We start from the raw sequence: 16,899 nt of genomic DNA on the forward strand, positions 1-16,899 counted from the left end.
GTCTGTGCATACAGTTCTCTGACAGCAACTAGGGAGCTTGTTTATTATAAGCCGTGGCTGCCTGTCTCACGCACGACTTGCAACCATTGACCATTTAGCCGGCCCGTCACGTAAGTCTTTGTGGCACTGCCTTCCCCGCGCATGATGAAGTCTTGCTCGGTGCTGCGGCACAGAAGTAGGATGCCCTAGAGAGGCATGCATGAGATTCCAAGTGGCCATGTTAGAATTAGATAAAGCAAAGTTGTCTTTTACATGTTAGATTTAAATTTTTATGTTTTGGCTTGTAAAATATACTTAAATATACATGGGGGTAAGTTTATCCTTAAACTTTAAATAATGTGTAAAAAGCATGTCACATTGTGAACAGCAGGGGGCAATATTGCATTCCCAACCTGCGGCAGAGCTTAGCGCTAACAAATTCCTCCTTTCTTGCAACACGTACTTGATGCCTAAAACATTGATTGCCTCCAGGAGAAAGTGCAGGGCTCTCTGCCTGCACCGTCACTAACGCTGGCGGCCACAGGTTTCCTGAACTGGACTCGCCCCTCCAAGGTGATGCCTTGGAATTTCTCTGCCTGATGCCTGGCTTATTTCCCCTGTAGTCACCACACTGGAGCTGGGACCCCATTTTCTCAGGGATTGAAGGGCTTTGACCTTCATGAGTCAAGATGTTATTACTTGAGATGACCCCTAATAAGGGGCCATTTCCTCAGGCACTCCAGCCTAGTTCTGGGCTTACATTAAAGAGCCTTGCCGAGAGCCCGATCGGACCATCCAGAGGTCGCAAACTGAGGGCCCGAGGGCTGGATCCAGCCCTCACACATGTTTTAATTGGGTTACATGGTTTTTGAAAAAATAATATGGTTGCCAATATTTAAAAACTGGGAGATTTTGCATGACAGTCTGGATTTCTGACTTGAAGGGTAAATTTGGCTCTTCTGGGCCTGTGGTCTTACAGGGCAAGGATCAGCTAACAGAGAGGCAGCCACCCGCTTTGGGGTTGAGGCCCAGGCGCCCCAGGTCACATGCTGGGCCTGCTAGCTTCACCCACTGGGCCACCAGCCAACCTGACAGGCTTCTCAGTTCGCGACCCTGGTCCAAGCCGCAGTTGGTTGCACTGCCTCCTGCAGGCTGTTTGCTCTTGTTCTCTTGTAACCTGTATCTTTCGGTTTAGATGCTTCTGGCCTCTGGCCCTCACTCTCTGTCCCCTGAGCAGCTGCCTCGCCTTCCCAGTTCCTAACCTGTTAACTGTTGTCTGTTTTTTGCCTTTCCTTCAATGACGATTCCTGTGTTCCTTATTCCAGTGTCATGTAAGTTATTAACCTCTGGTTTTCCGCTTTCTTAACTTATCCTTACATGTAAATACAGGAAACTTGCTTGAGAGTGGTAGTCTAGCTCAATCTGCTGCTGCTAAGTGGGCTCTCCAATGCACTGTTAATGTTTAGCCCAAGTAATTTATTTTATTAATTATAAAAATAATGTAAGAACTGCCTTGATGTGTCTAGTTTTATGAATAAGATAAACAGTTTCAAGTATTTCCAGAAAAGACAATTTCAGATTATAGCAGAGGGCTTTTTCATTGTGGTTGTTTTGTTTTGTTTTGTTAAAATGTCTTCCAAGTTATTTTTGGTAGCTTGACTTTTTTTTCCTTTTCTTTTGTGAATTTTCTCAGTGGATAATCAGGCCATGCTGCACTATATCAGAGATAAAACGGCTGTCCCTTACTTCTCCAATTTGGTCTGGTTCATCGGGAGTCACGTGATCGAGCTTGATAACTGTGTGCAGACGGATGAGGAGTAAGTGATCCCCCTGGGTTGCTCAGTAGGTAGACAGGTGGTTGGGGGGACTTCAGTTTTCCCTGAGGACAGATAGGCATGAGAACAGCACTTACCTAACTATGTGTAGGCAGAGCATGGACTCCCATCCTGTAAAAGGTTCTACCCACCTGTTTATAACAGTGGGAAGGTGGAAACAATTCAAATGCCTCCCAGATGGGAGAGGGTCGATAAATTCAGTGTACTCAGAGATGGGGTTGCTCAGCAGCTGGTCACAAGATGAAGGTGCTCCGCCAACTGATGAGTGAATAATTAAAATGTGGTGTATTTGTACAATGGAATAGTATTTGGCAATAAAAAGGGGTGAAGCACTGACACATGCTCTGATGTGGGTGAACCTCAAACACGTTATACTTGATGAAAGAAGCCAGGCATGGAGGACCACGTATCATGTGATTGCATTCATGTGAAATGCCCAGAATAGGCGAACCTATGGAGACCGAGTAGGTCAGTGTTTCCTAGGGCTGGGGGAGGAGGGCAGTGCTGCGGGGGAAATGGGAAGCAACTGCAAGTGAGCGTAGGGCTTTTTGCAGGGAGTATGAAGATGTTCCAAAATCTATTGTGGTGATGGTTAGGTAGCTATGAATACTAAAAACCATTAAATGTATATTTTAAAGGGTGGATTTTATGGTATATGAATTTAAATTTCAATAAATCTGTTTAAAAAGAGAGATTGCGATGGTGATTTTTGTCCTTAGAGCGGTAAGTAGAAGTTCCAGAACAGGGTTTCTACTTTGGCACTACTGACTTTTTGAACTGGGTACTGTTGCTGTGGGGGCTGTCCTGTGCATTGTAGGATGTTTAGCAGTGTCCCTGTCCTCTACCCTCTAGAAGACAGTAGCACCCCTTCCCCAGTCGTGACAACCATAAATGTCTCCATACGTTGCCAAATGTCCCCTTTAAGGCAAAATCACCCTCAGTTGAGAGCCACTGTCCCAGAGTGGCACTTTACCAAGGCATGGTGAGAGGTAAACTTTGATAGGGTCAGGACACTAAAGAGATCCAGGAATGAGGTCTCCTAGGGGGAGGGGAGCTAGACACATAGAATATTAAATCTGATATTGGGAAAGAAGCAAGGGTAGACTGATGGCAAATCTGACTGAGCATTTGGGAAAATAAGAACCCTTATGGATATGAAGAGTCATGGACATGAGACATAAGGAGGCACTTCCCTCCAGAAAGAACAAAGTTATACAAGGAAGGAAATCAAATTGTAGTCCTCTATTTGGCTCTGCAGTAAACGTTATGAGAATACCGATCCCTATTACCATGGAGGGGAAGGGGCAGAGGGAACTCAAAGAGTTCTGTTGTAATGGGAGTTCAATAAATAATATCCAAAATGGCTAAGTTGCAAAATAGAAGTCCATGCAGATTTTACAGAAATAAGGGAGGGATTATCTGCAGAAACAGCTAGAAGTGTTATCTGTCTCCTCTGGAGAGCGGATAGAAGTAGAGGAAGCTGAGCCAGGAGCTGCTATTTTTTTGTTATTAGCTTATCAATACTATCTTGAGTTTTAAACCCATTTGGATGTATTACTTTGATATTTTTAAAGTTAAAGTATTGAAAAATGAGGTGCATGGAATATTCCCAACAAAGAAAATTTTCCAAAGTATCTCCTTAAGTGGAGAAGAAGTGCAGAATGTGGTGTCTAAATGTTCTAGGTCTCAGGTGCATGGTGGGTTCATAGGTGCTCGTTATGCTATTAGGCGTTATAACATGTGTTTTCTATAAATACTAAATATCTTATTAAAGCACAAAAGAAATAATTACCCAAAATTATGTAAAAGAAGCAAAATTGATCCTGTTTTTACTTTTTTTTTTTAAAAGCACATATGGTTAGATGGCTAGATAGGTGGCACTTGTATTTTAAAGGTGACTATAGAGAGAGGTAAAAATGTGGAAAAAACAGACTGTAGGGTCATAAGACCCAAAATGTTAATAGTGAGTATCTGTTAGTGGTGGGATTATAGGAGACTTTGATTTCTTTTTGATTTTATTTTTTTCTTTAATTTTCTGTTTTCTAAAATGACAGTCTATTACTTGGGTAATAATAATAATACAAACAAAATGTCCTGCCCTAGCTAGATTGCTCTTTGCAACAGATACTGCTTTGGGGGTGGTGAAAGTGTGACTCCACCCAAGAGACCCACCCAGCGTGCTTGTAGCTAACTGCATGGAGACAGAGATGTCCGGGGCAGGGGCCTGGCGAGTGATGTTGAGTCCTTGCTCTATGTCCCGCATATAGTTGTGGGGACGTGGCTGCTGAGGCCTGCCTTTCTCTTCAGAACTCCTGTGGAGCATTTTAATTATCAAGGATTTATTGCTCCATTAATACTGCTTATCTGGGGAGCCAGGGGCATCTTGCCACATTGGCTAGTGGCTACTCTTGTGCAGTAGTTTGCTGTAAGAGCTTAGCTGATTTCTGCTTTGTTTATCCCATTTTGGGAGGGCTGTGGTGGTGGGAGGGGTGGTACTGAGGCCCCCAGCGGGCGGGGGGGACCCTGGCAGTCCCCTAAAATTGATTGCAGCAGACCTGTCCATTTCCCTTTGTATATCTCCCCAGCAAGGGCCAGGATAGGTGTCTCTTGAGACCAGCTCAAATATTGGTTGTGTGAGTGAATGCCCAGTGACCTAAGTTTCAGGCCACTGATTTTAGGCCCAAAGACTCCGAGCTTCAACCTCCAGGCTGAGGTGGTGGTTTCTCTTGGCAGGCACCGGAATCGGGGGAAACTGAGCGACCTGGTGGCTGAGCACCTGGATCACCTGCACTATCTCAATGACATCCTGATCATCAACTGTGAGTTCCTCAACGATGTGCTCACGGACCACCTGCTTAACAGGCTCTTCCTGCCCCTCTACGTGTACTCGCTGGAGAACCAGGACAAGGTGCGTCCGGGGGGCCCCGTTACTCCTGCTGGCTGCAGGCTGTCTTCAAAGGTGGGAAAGAACAGCCACCTTGAATGGGGCTGAGCTTTGCAAGGGACCCAGGTTTTGAGCCTGAGGGAGATTCCTTTCAAAGGACACTGGTCTGGACTGGAACCGGGGATCTGCACGCTTGGCCTGCCCCTCAGGATTCTGAGCTGCAGGGGCGTCTTGCAGGGGCAGCCCTGCTTCAGGGAGGGGAGGCCTCGCTCTGTCCAGTCCCTCCAGAGTTAAGGGTCCAAGACAAGGCTAGCAGAGGCCCCAGCAGGAGGCAGGACAGAGCCAGCTGGTCACCCTGCACAGGTGTCCCTAGGGGATGTAGTTTTCTTGTGGGAGGTGGAACATGAGGATTCTCACTACAAATAAGTGAATAAAAGAAGATTGCAACCGTCATTGGCTCAAGCAGAGGCAGCTCTGGGAGGCATTGACAAAGCATGGGAATTGGAGTTTTCAGACCAGGGTTCAAATTCTGCCTCTTCCCTTTCCTAACCCTGTGACCTTGGCCAAGGTGGTTAACCTCCCTGAGCCTGTTTCTTTGGCTGCAGAGTGAGGGTCCTGAAGATCCCTCCCTCGTAGGGTTGGTGTGAGGTGGAGCGTCTTGAAACTCGGTACAAACAAGGGGCTTTTTTTTCCAAGGCCAGAGTCCCCCTCCCCCGTGTTTTGAAAATGCCTTCCTGAGAACAGTCCTGGGGGCCTCTCCTGCTGGGGCTTTTGTTGTCCCACCTGGGGGACATGAACGTTCTTGGTAACTTGAGGAGCACGTTCTTCTATTGAGTTACCCTGTAATCTATGACTAATGGTGAAAGAGTCCTCAGGTGGAAAAACAGAGGCATTGCAACAGTATTGAGTGGGATTCAGACTTTTGGCTAGCACCAGGAAGGGCAGCCTGAGGGCCGTGGAGGACGTCAGAGGGACAGGGTGCCTCTTGTTCAAACAGATGGCTTTTGGCGTCGTATATATTGTGCTGCTCACTTGTGTGACCTGGACCTCTCTCTCCTTCTGCCCCCGACCTGTACTAGGGAGGAGAACGACCGAAAATCAGCCTGCCGGTGTCCCTCTATCTTCTGTCACAGGTATGTTTGGTCATTCATCTGTGTCCCCATCACATTTGGGGTCCCTGGGAATGCTGCTGCCATATAGAAAATCCCCAGGCCCCATTGCCACATCTTCTCTCTCTGTGTCCCCCATCTTGAGATACAATAAAAAGAAAGGGGTGTTCTATTTTTGAGAAGACACTCAGTAGAGGTGGTATATATTACTATCTTCTTTATGGTAGGGGATGGAAATTTAAAGAGAAATGTAAAATAAATTAAACCCGGCACTTGTGTAGTTGATTTTTACCATGAGGCCTGACGTTTGCAAAACAACAGAGGAAAGCTCTGAATACCCTGGAAATGTGGGCTGCACAGCTCTGATTCACAGTACTTTGAAATAACCCCAAAAATGCAGGGCCTGTAGCGTATATACACACAGCATCCTTGGTTTGACAAACTTCCTGTAATGAGGCTATTTTTAAAGGATTTTGTCGTGGTTCTAGTTCCCAGATTACCTTCTGGAAGATCTCTTATAGCGGCCACAGCTCCCAGATTTGTGTCTTGAGCCAATTTGTCTGCCTCCCCTCCTTAAACAAGTGTGTTTCCTTCTTATAATTATGTAATATTTACAAGAAGGGAAAAACTCCATGGTGACCCAGTTACATAACTTTAAAAATATTTTTATTACAAGCAGTCCAGACTGTCAGGCCATCTCATTAGACTGTCAAGTAGTCAAGCATTTGACCAGAGCTCTGTTCCCACTTCTGCAGTGGCACAGGTATTTATTTGCTTTGATGAGAGACTGTCCTTCTGACTTAATCCCCAGCTGCTTCAAGTTTGGGGCAGGATTGTCTCCCGTTGGCCTGAGAAGAGAGATGCAGAGGCCGCCTCCTGCCAGTGGGTTGGCCGAGGCTGACGTGGCCTGACCACTGTTCACATCCTGGAGTCTTGTTCTGGGGGCTCTTGTTTGCTCAGAGTTGTGCACTGAGCCGACTCTGTCTGAATGCCCCTCTGTGCAGCGGGGCGCAGTACAAACTCTAGCCTCTCCTGGCACGGCTTTCTGCTGCCTCCTTACAAGTCTGCCAGCATCTCCTGCTTGGGATTCTGGGAGTCTGGCAGGACCTGAGCAGGCCAGTTGCTCAGCCGCAGGAGTCACGTGGAAAGAAAGCATCCTCAGGACGCTTCAGCTGTTGGAGCATTGCACAGGCAGGGTCCGCTCCGCGGGGCGCGGCTGCCAAACCTCCACGGCTGGTGCTTTAGTGGAGAGGGGTTATGCCTTTTCTCTGAGAACTTTTTCTCCTGTTTTCTTCTTGAAGGACCAATAGCCCAGGCACATAATTACTTGTTTCACTATCTCACAAAAAGTATAGCTTATAATTTGGCGTTCCTCAAACTTCAGTAAAGTTCCCTTTTAAAGATAAAAAATCTTGAATCCTTCCTCCCACTGCATATTTTTACTTAACTTAGTTATATTGTGACCTAAATGTGTGAAACCTAAAGTCGGTTATAAATCCCGTGTCCTGAAAGTCCCTACATCACTATGAAATCAATGCATTTTTTCAAGTTATTTTACAAGCCCAGCTCACTGGGGGATTTAGCGTCACTGGGGATACTGTCCTCCTAAAACTGTTGTTGCTCACAATGAGAGCCTGGTGTGGGCATCTGACCCAGCTCTTTGAGTCTGGTGTCCCCACTTCCACGTGCCCTGCAGTGACCCGCCCTCCCCTTTGTCCCAGTTCAGAGCCAGGAAAATGAGCACTATGTGTGTCCACAGGCAGGAATTGGTTGGCTTTTATCAAGGGCGACAGGTGCTCAGTGACAGTTTGTGGACTGAGTGAAAGAACGCATAAGTGATCAGTTAAGGTTGCGCCCATACAAGGTGCATAGTAGATATTTATGGAATGAATGAACTAGTGATTGGGGTTTTGCTTGGTGAAATGTGGCAGTAATTTGGGCATGATGAGGTGAGAAGAATCATTAATGTCATCATCATCATCATTGCTGACATTTGGGTGCCTGCCACGATCCTGGACGTGGGTTAACTCATTGGATCCTGCTACATAGTCTCTATGATAGCCAAGGTCTCCCTGGTGTTTTAAAAACAGATGCATTTGTTTTAAAGGTAGGTGCCATATTTGGCTATTCTGCCTGTACTTTTTATTTAATTTGAATTGTATTTATTTGTTTGAAGAGTATATTACCCTGTCCAAACAGTATAAAACATGACATGGGAAAAAGTCTCTCTCTTACCCTTCCCCTGGGCACCCAGCCTCATTCCCCTGAGGCAGCCCGTGTTAATTTCTGCCTGTACTTTTTTTTTTTAAACAATATTTATTTTTTAATAAAAAAAGTTTTTAAAGCTAAACAGTTCGAACAGGTAACAACTAGGTTTCTTTTCTAGTTTTGTTTGGGCTCCTGATTTCTATCCCCAGAGGTACAGGTTCTCATATGTATGTCTTTCCAGAAACATCTCTGCCAGGGGTTTCCAGCTGGGGGTGAATCTTCTCCCCCCGCCACCCCAGAGGATATCTGGCAAGGTCCGGAGATGTATTCAGTTGTCATGACTGAGGGAGGGGATGCTGCTGGTATCTAGTGGGTGAGGGTCAGGGATGCTGCTGGCCAGCCTGCAGTGTACAGGACAGCCTCCCCCAACACAGGTTTATAGCCCCTGTGTCAGTAGTGCCAGGACTGGGAAACCCTGTTCTGTGCATATATAAACAGACAAATACATGCACACATACTCTTTTCATATACAGATGGTAGATACACCTCACACTGTGCTACACCCTGTTGCCTTTACATTTTAAAACGAAATAGCAGGTGTGTCTAGGCCAGCTTTGCCAGGCAGTTTTGAATACCTTGCTTCTTAAAGCTGCTCCTCTGAACACTGGGCAACAGGGTGGGGTGGCAGGGCCAGCTTGGACAGCGCAGAGCCCTGACTTTGCATCCTGGCACGACGGGTCTGATTCTGGCTCATGTGGCTTCCCCCCCCCGCCCAATTTCCACACTTAAGACCAAAGCTGCCATGGAATCCCACTGTGCTAAAACCCGCTGCCCGGGTCCGAGCTCCTCCCAGTGATGGAACCTCTATGTAGCTGATCCTTTGCCAAGTCCTTGATTGGCACAAAACTCACCAGCTCCTCTTCCTATATAGCTAAAGTATTGGGGCAATGCCTTCTAGTCTTATCGTAACCAAATTTGACACTAAAATGCCTGTGGAAAGGAAAGAGTGTGCTGGTTTGGCTTTTCCGTTCCCACGTTGCTCCACTTCAGCCAGATTTGGCTTCACCCAGCCACAAGGGACAGTCTTGCATTAATGCACTTCCTTCTGAGGAAGAGCAGTCAGCCAAATAGGCAACAGTCTGAAGGGGAGGCCAGTCTTAGAAGAAGAATGTAACTGACTTCTGCTAAATAGGACCCATTCTTTGCATTTTGCATCACAGGAATTGCTGCTTAATGTGGGCCTTATATAGCCCAGCCTGGTTGTTTCTGATCAGGAAAGGAAGAGGTTTAAAGACTGCACCCTTGAATGCAAATCCCATTTCTTCTCTTTCACCAGGTCTTCCTAATTATACACCATGCACCGCTGGTGAACTCGTTAGCTGAAGTCATTCTGAATGGTGATCTGTCTGAGATGTACGCTAAGACTGAACAGGATGTTCAGAGAAGTTCCGTAAGTCATTAGCTTTGGGACGGTTTTCCGACCTTGATGAGAAGCCATTGCTTTGAGTTTCTCTAAAATCAGAAACTAATATTCTACCTATACAGAATGATGATGCGTCAGCTGGTCTGAAATTCAAGGAACCTAAACAGAGTCTTGAAATACATACCTGGGAAAATCTCGGGTCAGGTACTAACAGTGGATTTGGTTGGTGGTATGTTATTAAGCATGGAATTGCACCACTCTGAGCCTCAGATTGCGTATCTGTGAGACACTGTTATTGGAACAGAATGAGAGAATGCCTTGTCCAAGGCACCAGTCTCTGCAGAGGTTGGGCAGTGAACATCTACGAATGATGCAGGTCCTGGGTGAGAGCAGTAGGGAGTGGGGGACGGTGGCAAATTTTGGAGTGTGTTCTTCCTGTGTGAACAGTTGCTGTTCCACTCCAGCCTGCCGTCATTATTTAGGAATATGGATGTAGTATCGCCAAATATTTTCATGTTTCCAGAGAAGCTGGAAATCTGCATTTTTATCTATAATCTCTCTAGTTTTAAATTATCGGCAAACTTTGGACTAAATGGAGCATGTTTGTGGTCTGTAGGAGCCTTGGAGTTGCATTTTGTACACTATTGAAGGAAAGCACTTGATGGCCAGTGTTGTGCCTCCCCCCGAGGCTTTCCCAGCTTGCTCCTGTATGTCTTTGCTGTCATCCCTCCTGCCATCCTGAGTTCCAGGCTGCCTTAGCTCTGGTGCAACTCACTTTTCTCCCAGCATGCCCTGTGTTTCTGCCTCCGCACCTGTGCCCTTACCATACCCACGGATCAGAAGGCCCTTGTGGCTGGTTCTCTTTCAGAGATCTTACCCACTCTAAGCTCCTTATATCTTGCCTGTCATCGTATTGGCTGCAGCATGGGCTTGGCATATGTGTCAGAGATGAGCACAGTGTGCTTTGTGCAAAGGCTGTTTCATAAGGGACCATCTCTGCAGCCAGGTGCTCAGGCCGTAGCCGCACTGGTAAAAGGGCCGGCTCACCCTATTGCGGTAGACGCTGCTGCCATCCCTGGACGAGCGGGTGGGATGTGACCCTGGGGGTGGAAGGTTACCACTGCATTGAGCACAATCACAAGAGGCCCTGCCCTTCTGGGTTTTTGGTGTACAATGGTCTGGCCAGGCCATTTTGCTATTCAAGGGAGCATGAGAGCTTCTGAAAAGGTTCCCAGAAACTTTCTGTCCTTGGTGGTGGTGGCGTTAGTTCAGCGGAATTGAATGGGCCCTTTTCATGGCCCCTGTCTGGCCTATCCCTTTCTTGATTTCATTGAACCAAGTGTTTATTGAACTTTTTCTTTGGGCCAGGCATCATGCTAGTTCTGAGGATATACAAAATCATAAATAGTCCCTGTCATATTGGAGCTTTAGAGACCAGCGGAGAGACAGACGTGGATCAAATATGCAAATCAATGTTCTAGCTCAAGTGCTCTCAAGGCAAGAAGTGTTTAGTGAAGAGATTTAACCTGGAGGTGACAGGGGTGACTTGTTGAACACAGAGACTCTCCTGGTGGTCTATCTCGTGACAACACATGGTCTGGAAAATGTGCAGCTGACTCAGTGTTTATGGAGCTGGAGATACTTCTCTGCAACTTTCTTAAATGAGCATTTGCTAAATGAATGTTAAGTAACAGAATGCTGAGTCAGCAGAACCAGCTGGGCCTGAGAGCTGCCGAGCACCCTGCCAGCTGGGTGCCCTTGGGCGAGTTGTTTCTCCCTATTTAAAATACAGGGAGAGCAGGCCCTGCGCCGGAGGGCTGCTGGGAGGATGGGGAGAAAATATATCTCAAGTGCCCAGCAGGTTGCAAACTGGCCCTAGCTAGACCTGTTTGGTTTATTCTTCACCGTGTTTAAAAGACAATTTTATGAATTACCAACATTAAAATTTAGAAAGTAAAGTCCAGATTTCTGGAGTCTCTTGAACAGTCAGAAGATCTGGTCCGCTTTATGCATGTGTTTCTACAGGATGCATTGCAGAGGCCGCCCCCATCTGAGGCACATGTTTACCATTAAATTTGCCCTGTCCCCACCCAGCCCACCGCTGACAGACATGGCATTTATGTTAAGAACTATTTGAGATGTACTGGGTCCCTTTGAACTCTTTTTTTTTTTTCACATGATTTCCAGACCTCAAGACAACTGCTAGGGCTTCAGCACAGATTCTTTTCCTGTAAGAGACCCAGGGCAGTGCTGAAGTTAGACTTGGTGCCCTAAGAGATAAATGCAGAGATCTCTGGGGTTCTGGGGTTTGCGGGGTTCTTTAAATTGTGCTAAGTACGCTAATGGAGATCTACCCTCAACACATTTTTACATATGTAATACGTTATTGTTGACCGTAGGCACAGGGCTGTCAAAGAGATCTCTAGAACTCATGCATCTTGTGTAACTGAAACTTTAGAATTTCCAGGTTCTATCTACTGCGCTACAGAGCCACTTGCGTAACTGAAACTTTATGCCACTTGAACAACACCCCCCCACCTCCCCCTCTCTCAGTCTCTGCAATCACCATTGTGCTCTCTGCATGAGTTTAACAGTTTTAGATACCTCATATAAGCATAATGATAAAGTATTTGTCTTTCTGTCACTGGTTCATTTCACTTAACATAATTTCCTCAAGGCTCATCCATGTTGTGGCATGTGTCAAAACTTCCCTCTCGGCCGGGCGCAGTGGCTCATGCCTGTAATCCTAGCACTCTGAGAGGCTGAGGCAGGAGAATCGCTCGAGGTCAGGAGTTCGAGACCAGCCTGAGCAAGAGCGAGACCCCGTCTCTACTAAAAATAGAAAGAAATTAGCCGGACAACTAAAAATCTATATAGAAAAAATTAGCTGGGCGTAGTGGCTCATGCCTGTAGTCCCAGCTACTCGGGAGGCTGAGGCAGGAGGATCCCTTGAGCCAAGGAGTTTGAGGTTGCTGTGAGCTGGGCTGATGCCACGGCACTCTAGACCGGGCAACAGAGCAAGACTCTGTCTCAAAAAAAAAAAAAAAAACCCAAAACAAAAAAACTTCCCTCTCCTTTAAGGCTGAATGGTATTCTATTGTGTGTATACACCACATTTTCTTTATCTACTTATCCATCAAGATGCAGTTTTTTTTAATTGAAATTTTTTTACTGAAAAAGTTATAGATTTGCATGCTGATGTAAGAAACAATACAGAGACCTTCCCCAGTTCCCCCCAATGGTAACATTTTGCAAAACTCTAGGTGCAATATCACAAGCAGGATATTGACATAGATACCTGGGGTTTTCAGTTTGAGCAAAAGCAAATTGCAGAAGGTTACTGGTGACCTCTCAGCTTAAGATATCCACTTTAGTTGAACTGTCTAGTCAGAGGGAGTGTTCAGGAGATCTGTTCTTTCCTCCAATGGCCTCTTCTTGGGACGAAGGTCCCACCTCCATTGCGAGAGAGACACATGCTGCCTTTGGGACACACTGCTGACTGTAGTGGCTGCCTGAACTGAAAACGAGACTCTAGTGCGAGGGAATTGCCAGCCCACGAGCAAGTGTCAGCTTTCGACTTCTGGTTATTGCCTTTCTCCGGGTGCCAAATCGAAGTCGGTTGTATTTTGATGACTACAGTTGAGATTCAGGAAGAGCTCGAGGTGAGTCTCTTTCTGCGACTTGTTTGACAATAGTCCTGGTGAGATTTACCTTCCTTCCCTGTGAGTGAGAACAGTCTCCTATTGTTTCCTGCCCAACTCGGATGTGGTTTGATCATACTTGTTTTAAGTTTCTTGGTCTTTTTTAACCTACTTTCTCCTTCCCGTAATTTGTAGATACGTTACTGGTATTGCTTCATTTTTACCAGCAGACCTTTCACAAAACCAAACCAAAATTGAAGAGAAAGAAGCAGAGGGGAGCTCACAGTTATTTGAAAGGACTATAATTTAGGGTTAAATGGAAAACACATCAGCATGGTTAGATGAATGTCTAATTGAAATTCATCTGTGCATTGAAATGATATGGTTCCTGCTAAGGGATAATTCTTGCCATGATTCTAATGCAGAGCAGATAGCGTTGCTTGTCTGGGGAAATAGAGTTGGAGAATGCTAATTCTGAAACTGCCAACATCCCATTGTTTTTGCAGAATGAATGAACATATAGATTAGAATTTGGGATGTGCATCATTACCTGTAGGTACTTTTCCTAAAATGGGTTTTTTTCCCTCCTGGGTTTCTGTGGAATGGTTTCCTTGGTTTTTGTATTCATTCACCCATTCCTTCAGCAGACCTCTGTCAGGTACTCGTGCTGAGACACTAGAGACACGGTGGTGCACAGGAAACACGTGACCCTGCCCTCACAGGCACTTCCCACCCCTGTGGGGACAGGGGACCGTGTCTCAGAGACTCCTGCCTGCCCCGTGCCATCATGGGGCTTGCCAGAGATGCTCAGGAAGTGCTCAGTGAAGGAGTGAGTGACTCAGTGCGTGAAGTGGTGGCAGTCACAGGGCTCTCGTGACGTTCTCGTGATGACTCTCAGAGCAGAAATCGCTGGCGAGCCTGCCCCTGGCATGCCACCCGCTCTTGGCCTCAGAGGCAGGGTGTGGGGCAAGCAGCCTTGGAGTGGGCTGCTTTCCGTGTTGTTCCGGGTGTCACCTCCAGAGGCAGCCCAGTGGAGCAAACACTGCAGCCAGACTGCCGGGGCTCCCGGAATCCTCCTTATTTTACTGGGGTCCCCAGGGCAATTTATTCCACCTCTCTGGGCCTCAGTTTCTCACCTCTATCATGAGAATTACAAACATGGGTTTGTGGCAAGGATTAAATGCTGTGTAAAGTGCTTATTCCAAAGCCCAGCACACATCGAGTGTGAAAATGTTAGATGTTATTGTTGTAGCGATCTTAGTTCCTGAGGCTGCACCATGGCCTCTCACCTCCTACCTGGGACCCCCCTCCCTGGGCTGGGGAGCAGTGTCTGGAGGGACGAGTGTGGAAGCACACACTGCGCCCTCTGAGCAGACACCAAGGCATGAGTGGGAGAAGTGTTGGCAATGACAATGATGATGAAGACAGCACTGATAGTAACCATTGCCACTGAGTGACAGGCTTAGCCTAGTATGTGTGCGTTCTGTGCTCTCCACTCATCTGGACCCAGAGTCAATCTCTGGGAAGTGCAAATACTTAACTGCTAATGTGCATTCACATGGTCAGTTAGCTGTGAATTCTGGGTCTGAGGATTCTGGGGCAGAATAGGCTTGCTTGTCCCCAAACAAGGACATCGACCATCTCTCTATCGGCACCAGTTTAGGCAGTTGGGATGGTCTCCAGATGATTCTCTGGGGATCCAGAAAAGCGAGTGCACATCTGCAATGCTAGCCACCAGTTCTCCGCGTGACACCTGTCATTTCTAGCAGTTGGACCCTCTGCTTAGCAGAATACTCCTCCAGGATGTGGTGTCTGGAGCCAGCGGCTAAGAAAGTAGCAGCCTTGCTTCTCTGAGTTGTGTGTTTGCAGATTCAGAGCACTGATAATTGGCTTGGGTCCCCTTGTCGCTGCTGCTGGGCTTTCTTTCCAACCCGGGCTTACGTCCAACGGCGGCTGAGTCTCCCATGTGCTGAGACTCCCATCAGGCGGGATAGCACCCCTTCCAGCCGGGGTTAGAGTTCCCCAGTCTTTTAGTGACCCTGACTGTACTCGTGACCCCCAGCTAGGCAGTGCTGGTTCTGGGGCTCATATGTTGTTCTTCCTGAAAGTGCTAATAGGCTTCTGGGAGAAGGTTGATTGTGAGTAGACTTCTATAAAACAAGGGCTTTAATTAATCCAGTTGCAAACATTCCCATAAGAGAATTAGAACTCAGTGTGTAGTCTCCCTTTTGGGTGGCCACTGTGGTCTCTCCCCCAGTCCCTCATTGGAATCACAGCTCTGAGGCACCATTCTCGCCTGCAGAAGTATTGAGTGTGGCAGCTCTGGTTCACGTTTAAGAGGATGTGACAGGATCTAAATCCAGGGTGCAACACATTCTAGCATCACGGAGGGCATTGTTGTCTTAGAAACAGTTGCCTCTCCCCATCTCTGGGAGCTCACGGGGGTCACACAGTGTTGAGGCTCGAGGAGGGAGCAGCCTTTGCCAGGCCTGCAGGCGACCACGACCCAGGCCAGGGGTTCTGGTACTGGGCCAGCCAGAGTGGGGCCAGAGGCCTTACACATCACCACATCCTGGAGGAGCCAACAGGGCAAGATGGAGCGGGCAGAGTGGGCAGACGGAGGTGGGGGCTGAGGGGGTGGAAGGCTCATGATTCAGACCCTGGCTGGCTTTTCTGTATCTGCCCTGACACAGAATGGGCTCTGGGCAGCCACTAGGCTGGAGATGGCACTGCAGTGTGAGGGTGGAATGACATTCTCATGCTGATGGGGACCTCCCCTAGCTAATTCATGCCATTGGTGACTTCTTCCAGGTTTCAGCCAAAATCAGGAAATGGAGGATGGGGACAGACGAATGAGACACCCACCACTTCTGGTGTCCATGTGTGGTGTGTTGTTTTCATGACCAGGCTGGCTTCTTTGGGCACTTGTGATTTTCTTTTGTTTTAAGAGACCAGGTCTTGCTCTGTCACCCAGGCAGTCTTAATTCAGGAAGTAAGCTCTGTATCTCCAATGGGCCTTGGAAAGCCAGTCTTGGTTGGCGTCAAAGTTCTCAAACCAGGAAACCTGGTTTTGCTCGGGGGTGTTTTGTCTGACGGGATGCTGGGAGGCCACACATGGAGCAGGAGGCCCCTTCACTCACTCTCGGAGACCCCTGCCCTTTCTGGGCACTCCAGCAGATTTAACAGTGTGGGATTTGGGGCTGGACACCTGCAGTCCCAGTGGAATGATCTGGGAGCCTTGGCTTCCTCATGGGAGCGTGTGATGATTATTATCTACCTCACTCTCTGGCTTGTTCAGACCATGAAATGAGATGAGCAAGTGTGTTCGTCTTCTATAAAGTAAAAACCGTCCCCCTGGCGGTGATGGTGGTAGTGGTGGGGGGTGGTAGTGGTGGGGGAGTCACTCATGCCGAGGACACTACAGCTCTCATCCCAGGAGGTGATTGGCAGGTAGGGGTTTCCCTAGAGAGCTCCTATTCCATGCCCTCTTGTCACCATCTGCAATGATGGTCACTTCCAGTTTAGCATGAGATGTCAAAGGGTATAGCGTTCCGGACTGACGGTTTTGGGTAACGGAGAATCACCAGTATTTCATAGTTCAAGTTCATTATCTTTTTTTAGATAACAAAATTTAATAAAATACTCTCCCTAAAGAAATACCAAATAAGTTCTTGTATGTCATTGTTTAATGAGGGAGATACTTCATTTTGTAGGATTGAAGAGGCCTGTTCCATGCTCATAAGGATCGTTCGATTAATTCTTCCCGCAAGTATTTATTGGCTCTTGACTGAATGCCAGAGACAGTGGCAGACACGGTGCT

The 16,899-nt window shown here is 47.2% G+C and overlaps 1 protein-coding gene across 4 annotated transcripts in view; it reads left to right on the top strand.

Moving 5' to 3' along the window:
* The window catches only part of CLEC16A (C-type lectin domain containing 16A), a 200,255-nt gene that overhangs the window by 22,512 nt on the left and 160,844 nt on the right, over positions 1-16,899 (top strand). For all 4 annotated transcript variants that reach the window (XM_045542590.1, XM_045542593.1, XM_045542592.1 and 1 more), the window contains exons 6-9: positions 1,673-1,796; positions 4,548-4,722; positions 5,778-5,831; positions 9,352-9,465. In XM_045542590.1, coding sequence (XP_045398546.1) covers positions 1,673-1,796; positions 4,548-4,722; positions 5,778-5,831; positions 9,352-9,465 — 467 coding nt within the window. The remainder of the gene's footprint in view (positions 1-1,672; positions 1,797-4,547; positions 4,723-5,777; positions 5,832-9,351; positions 9,466-16,899) is intronic.

This window comes from Lemur catta, chromosome 2 (assembly GCF_020740605.2).
Source record: "Lemur catta isolate mLemCat1 chromosome 2, mLemCat1.pri, whole genome shotgun sequence".
NCBI lineage: Eukaryota > Metazoa > Chordata > Mammalia > Primates > Lemuridae > Lemur > Lemur catta.